We start from the raw sequence: 6607 nt of genomic DNA on the forward strand, positions 1-6607 counted from the left end.
GTAATTGTGTTTTTTTTAATAAGTTCATATTCATTTGAACCATCAACCAATATGTTCATGTAATAGAGTATGTTTGAATGCTTAACATAAAATTCCCATAGGAGCATAAACCAGTTCACTGGCTTATACTGTTAGAGCTCTCCCTGAGTCCACTGGCTTATACTGTTAGAGCTCTCCCTGAGTCCACTGGCTTATACTGTTAGAGCTCTCCCTGAGTCCACTGGCTTATACTGTTAGAGCTCTCCCTGAGTCCACTGGCTTATACTGTTAGAGCCCTCCCTGAGTCCACTGGCTTATACTGTTAGAGCTCTCCCTGAGTCCACTGGCTTATACTGTTAGAGCTCTCCCTGAGTCCACTGGCTTATACTGTTAGAGCTCTCCCTGAGTCCACTGGCTTATACTGTTAGAGCTCTCCCTGAGTCCACTGGCTTATACTGTTAGAGCTCTCCCCGAGTCCACTGGCTTATACTGTTAGAGCTCTCCCCGAGTCCACTGGCTTATACTGTTAGAGCTCTCCCTGAGTCCACTAGCTTATACTGTTAGAGCTCTCCCTGAGTCCACTGGCTTATACTGTTAGAGCTCTCCCTGAGTCCACTGGCTTATACTGTTAGAGCTCTCCCTGAGTCCACTAGCTTATACTGTTAGAGCTCTCCCTGAGTTCACTGGCTTATACTGTTAGAGCTCTCCCTGAGTCCACTGGCTTATACTGTTAGAGCTCTCCCTGAGTCCACTGGCTTATACTGTTAGAGCTCTCCCCGAGTCCACTGGCTTATACTGTTAGAGCTCTCCCCGAGTCCACTGGCTTATACTGTTAGAGCTCTCCCTGAGTCCACTGGCGTATACTGTTAGAGCTCTCCCTGAGTCCACTGGCTTATACTGTTAGAGCTCTCCCTGAGTCCACAGCCTACATTCCTTAACCACATTATTAGACTGGTCCAGCCTGTTAAGCATATTGTCATCCTGTGTATTTCTGTCACATTTAAGTCTGGGATCTCTGGTATAAGCCAGTGGACTCAGGGAGAGCTCTAACAGTATAAGAGTATGATTCATAGTAAGCTAGTGGTGGATAGAAATGGTGACTCCAAGACAGAAATTGGGTGCTTTGCTATGGATGAAAAGAGATGGAACCAGTGTTATCTGTAGGGCACTCGGCGTATGCCACACACTCACAACATCCTGTTAAGTTTAAATCAGCATATTTTCTCCATTCAAAGTGGCGGACAAGTTATTTTAGTATGATATTTTAAAATGTATTGCAGTTTGCAGTACAACATGATTTGGAATCAACTATAGTTGCTAGTTATTTTAGTATTAGAATTTGTTGCAGTTTGCAGTACAATATGATATGGAATCAACCATAGTTGCTAATAACAGTTTTCCAGTATGGAAAAATAGAGATCCCTAGATTAAAAGGCCATACTATGAAAACACATTTTTGGATTTAACAGAAGGCACTAATTCATGACAATCACAGAAATGTTTTCTTGTTTTCTATCAAGCCTATCTAAATTGCTACTGAATATTTATTTACACCAGTATAAAACCTGACTTTTCACATTAAGAAAAATTCTTCATTAAAACAGGAACGTAAACAAATGACAGTAAACCCCCAACCTTAATATTTGTTCATCCACAAAATAAATCCTGAATTAACAGACAGCATTTAAAATAATGTCTACAATGCAGTTATCAGTATCCATCTGCAGGTGCATGGAAGTAGGCCTGACGAACAGAGCAAGAAGTAAACTTCCACATTAAAAATATAAAGACTCAATATGTGACTCAGAGTATTACAGTAACATATGATTCTTCCTCCCATATCACAACTCATGGTTACATGACCAGCCCCAAGGCAGTTAAACACTTGTAAACCATGTCACAGTGTAATCATGTTCAGGTAACTTCATAAGTCTCAGTCTGTCTTCTGGGCTTCTAGTACAGTGACTTTCTGTGCTAAAGCCTTTAGATTCTTCCTGGAACCCATCAAGACACCACAAGTCCTGGCCACAACCCAGTCTTCACCCTCGGTTTTAAAAGGCTAAGGAGGAACTGGCTGCCCATGACTCACCAGTGGGTCTGGACCCACCACCATTTAGGGTCAACACTGCTCCAATTTAGCGGCTCAGTATCACAGCAGGCGCTGGCGACAGCTTGGCTTTGGAGGCGTTCTTTCGCGTGACGGTAGTGCAGCGCATCAGGATCTCCTGCGCCCTGGGCCTGGGGGGCACCTTGGGGGTGGTGGGGGCCATCTTGAACAGGTTTGGGTCAGATCTTCCGTGGACCATCCTCCCCTCCGACACGCCGCTGTTGGGGTTGAGGCGGTCGGCCACCACCATGGGTGGCGGTGTGCGGGCGCGCCGGAGACGCTCGTCCATGTCGGCGCGGCTCAGGTTGAGCGACGAGCTGCAGGACGACGAACTGAGGTCGTCGCTGAAGCTGAAGTCGCTGCCCTCGCTTCCCATGCTGCCCTCGCTTCCCATGCTGCCCTCGCTTCCCATGCTGCCCTTGCTGCCAGCGAGGCTGCGCTTGTGTCTATCCACCTCCCCGTCCACCTCCACCATGACAGTAGGTGTTGGAGTGCCCTTGCTAGGGTATGCCAGGGCGGGGGTGGTGACCATCACAGGTGAAGGGCTAGGCGGCGGCACAGATAGAACATTAAAAGAATGAGACTTGAGCTTGTCGGTAGGCTTGAGCTGATTTGGTGTGGAAGGACTGGAGCCGGGCAGCTGCAGGAGGTTGCCTTGGGAACGACTGCGCTCGTGGGAGTGTCCGGCCAGCGTGTGGTCAGAGCTGGAGCCGTGGACCTGCAGCTGGGCCAGGTTGAGAGCCGCCAGGTGGACACGAGGGTTGTTGTAGGGCTGCAGGTACATGGCAGGTACGTAGCCGGTCTTGCCATTGTATCTGTCAAGAGGAGAAAGAAGAAGTGAGAAATTGTAAACTGACATGAGTTTGGATTTCATATCAGAAATCCCAATGTTGTCAAAGCCTTGGGACAATATGTTATCCTAGGTAATGATAGACGACAAGTCTGTGGCCTTTGTACACATTTGTCTGTCTAGCTTTCACTTAAATTGACAAGTCAATGGCCGTGTCCGAAATATGGCTTGGCTACTACTTACTTAAACTACATACTGTGTACTAATCTTACTACATACTATTTTGAACATACTGTTTAGTAATAAGGTATGCAGTAAAAAACAAATTCAGAACTTGAGATTATAACCCACTGGGCAAAAACTGATTGAATCAGTGTTGTTTCCATGTAATTCCATGTGATGACGTTCAATCAACATGGAAAACTGATTGGATTTGAAAAAAGTCAACGTAGGGGAATTTTGTATTTTTTTCACCCACCGTTTAACAATTTTTTGTTGAATTCACATTAGATGAGAAATCAACCAAATGTAAATCAAAACTAGACGTTGAACTGACGTCTGGAAGGTTCTATCTGCATTTTTGTCAAAATGTAGTTATTGACATATCCTTGTTCTGTTCAATGTTCTCTACCTATATAGTACTCTAAATACCCCCATTAATGTTGTGAAGTTCAAATGAATAAAATATAAAAATTGCTGATACTATTCAAACCAATGAGGGTTCGGGACATTAAAGCCAATTATCGAATAATATTTTTGCAGATAGAACCTTATTGGGTATTTGGACACGGCCATTGTCAAGAGAATCTTTGGATTTGATTCAGTGAAAAGATAACAGCTAAGTAATTCAGTCATCCATCAACTTCCAAGGGGAAGCTACCAACTGTTTTCTAATGATAGGGGCGGAACACGCTGAGAGGTTGTCTCACAAGAGCATTGAGCAGACAATGGCTCAGCTATCTCTGGTATTGGGTTCTTCAGAATCAACCAATGATGACTTGTGATGTAGTGAGATAATTACAGCGTTGTTGTTTCTGCATGATATCTGATGGACGGGCAATGATACTCTGCATGCCTGTCTGCACCATGACTTTCAATTCCCATTCACTTCCTATTCTCTCAATGCATTTGCTGTCATCTGACCATAGAATTAGTATGAGTTGTAATCATTTTGATTCCATGGTTCCGACAGTCTGGAAGTCATGCTTATCTTTTACAGCTATAGCTACTGTATTCTTTCTGTTTAGTCAGACAGGTGTTGTTCAGTAACATACCTGATCAGCCACCAGCCATTGTCAGACTTCTGCAGGACTTCCACCACTGAGCCAATGTCCACAGACACCTCGTCTCCATTTGTGGCTTTGTAGCTTCTGACAGCACTGTACAGCACACCTATTTGTGGGTGATTCAGAATGTTAGGATAGGTGCAACATCAATATACTGTCAGTGGTGGTCCACACCTTGCAGTACATGCACAGTACAGTATTTGCAGTGTATATGTCTTGACGCTGGTGCATCAGCTATATGTGAATGTTTTATATATTTGTTGATGTGAACATTTTTGCACACAGTACCCCTGATGATCCCCTCCAAGTCTATAGAAAACATAAATACATATGTGTAAGGGGTAAGAGATGATGGTCTCTTACTTTCTCCATAGGACCCGTCACTCTCGTCCTCCTCATCCCCCTCTACCTTCTCCAGGTATGGAGCAGGGAACCAGGCCATACACTTGTCCTCATTCTCCACCAGCCACCAGCCTGGGAGCAGAGGGAGAGGGGTTAGACTGGTGATGGACATTTATGATCAGCTCTCTCAAACCCATTACATGTCACATAATCAATACATTCATGCAGAGATTAAAAGTGATGCGATTTTACATGTTCATTACAAAGGAAAATACGTGCGCATTATACTTTACGGAAGGCAGACGTTCTCTCACCTGCTTTGTCTTTGATGAGCACGTCCAAGTTTTCGTCCACGGCCACTTTGAACGGCCGGTTCTTGGTGTCTTTGGTCTCATAGGGTGCCATGCACCGGTATGCCTCTGTTACGAACGGCTGCGTAACGTTGCCAATGTTGACACTCTTGTCATGTCCAGCGGAATCCTCTGAAGGCATGATCATGATACTGAGGAAGGAAGTCACATTGTAAATGTATGACTATTTATTGTACTGAATTAAATCACCGAAACATAACGGGACATGTGCGTAATTCTCACTATAATCTACCTATTCTTGGCAAACTCTGGCTGTAGATCTTGGTCCTTCGGGTGGAAGTACCGGATGAGTTCAGGACACTGTGAGACACGCGGGTCACAGCTGAGGAGCTCGCTGCAGTATTTCTCCAAAAACTTGAGCTGGACCATCGACTTGCTTGGACCATTATTCTTTGTGTTAATCTTCATCCTCCAGTCTGATGAAGGAATATACGACGATTACTAATGAATTACTTATTAGTTAATAAAGGATACAAATGATAGACATCAACCGGCAACGTGATATTAAAAGTAAAACAGGCTTACCTCGAAATCTAGGAATAATTCTGTCCGATTTTTTAAGTGGGTTCGCAGGTGGGAATTTCTTCTTCATTTGTTCCTGTTTTGGATAAATAGTTTGGCATAAGTAAGTAAAGCATGGCTACATATTATATTTTGCATTTATGTAGCCTACATTAGATCAGACAATTTGAACTGTAGTTGATGATGTAACTTACATTAAGTGTCTTGAAGTCCTTGAAGGTTCTGTAAACAATGATGTCATTCTGATCTGACCAAAGCACCGATGTCATGTACATCTGGACATTTGAAATAAGTTATAAATATCAATTAAATATTTGGTATAAATCATTTCTGCCAAATTCAAAAATAAAATGTTTTAGTTAATTGGACTCACAAAATACAGCAAACAAGAATCAACAATTTTCGGGAAATTATTCATTAACAGGCATAAAAAAAGAGTTGTACATCTCATGCAGAAATCTGGAATAATATCCCATAACAACAGCAGTAGTATTACATGCATCAAGTATCCATACTTTGCTTTTCTCCTTGTGCATCACTCCAATCAGTCGGACATTAACCGGATACCGTTGTTCCTCCATGTTAGTCAGTAAAAAGCCTAGATGCGTAAAGTCCTATGGAGATGTGTATTCCTAACTAACTGACTGGATCTTAAATGGTCAACAGGTTAATATATCTCTCCGAGTAAGAAGGCGTGGCAGTAGAGGCACGTAAGCAAACAAATAGGAGGACAATATTTGCGTCACGTGAGCAGCTCCGGCTGTAGTGGCGCAAGTGGGGGAAGTACACTGATGCAACCGATGTATTATCATTTCAGTGGCGACCCATCATTCAGGGCAGGTGGAGCAGACCCTGTTTCGAGCCCCATCTGTTAAGCCAAAAAAATAAGATGTTGTTGCCTGTGTTACATATTAATACCAAAATAACATGCGTCACATATCAGTTTGCAAACAAATAAAATAATAATTGAGTTAATAAAGCCACATACAAACATGGTCTCTTTTTTGTTTTCTTGAGTAAGGCAGCTCCAAAATGTAGGTGTTTCATCCTAGCTCAGTGCTTTCTGTGGTGGTGGGGCAGCCAGCAGAAAATACGGCGCGTAGGGGTTGGTAATGTTCTCTAGATGCGCCGTGATTGGCTCAGTGTTCTGTCACTCATGGGGACACTACGTCACCACAAATTCTAAGGGGAGAGCTTGAAAATTCAAGCA

At 43.4% G+C, this 6607-nt stretch overlaps 1 protein-coding gene across 1 annotated transcript; it reads right to left on the reverse strand.

Moving 5' to 3' along the window:
* Positions 1-1611: 1611 nt before the first annotated feature.
* Positions 1612-6067, reverse strand: noxo1a (NADPH oxidase organizer 1a). Its single transcript, XM_071414614.1, has 8 exons — positions 5913-6067; positions 5592-5672; positions 5401-5473; positions 5108-5291; positions 4819-5006; positions 4526-4636; positions 4151-4268; positions 1612-2901 (listed from the first exon to the last, which is right to left on the reverse strand). The coding sequence occupies exons 1-8, from the start codon at positions 5976-5978 to the stop codon at positions 2115-2117; spliced, it is 1608 nt and encodes a 535-aa protein (XP_071270715.1). The 5' UTR covers positions 5979-6067; the 3' UTR covers positions 1612-2114.
* Between the last annotated feature and the right edge of the window lie 540 nt (positions 6068-6607).

Source organism: Salvelinus alpinus, chromosome 1 (assembly GCF_045679555.1).
Source record: "Salvelinus alpinus chromosome 1, SLU_Salpinus.1, whole genome shotgun sequence".
In the NCBI taxonomy this organism is placed as follows: Eukaryota; Metazoa; Chordata; class Actinopteri; order Salmoniformes; family Salmonidae; genus Salvelinus; species Salvelinus alpinus.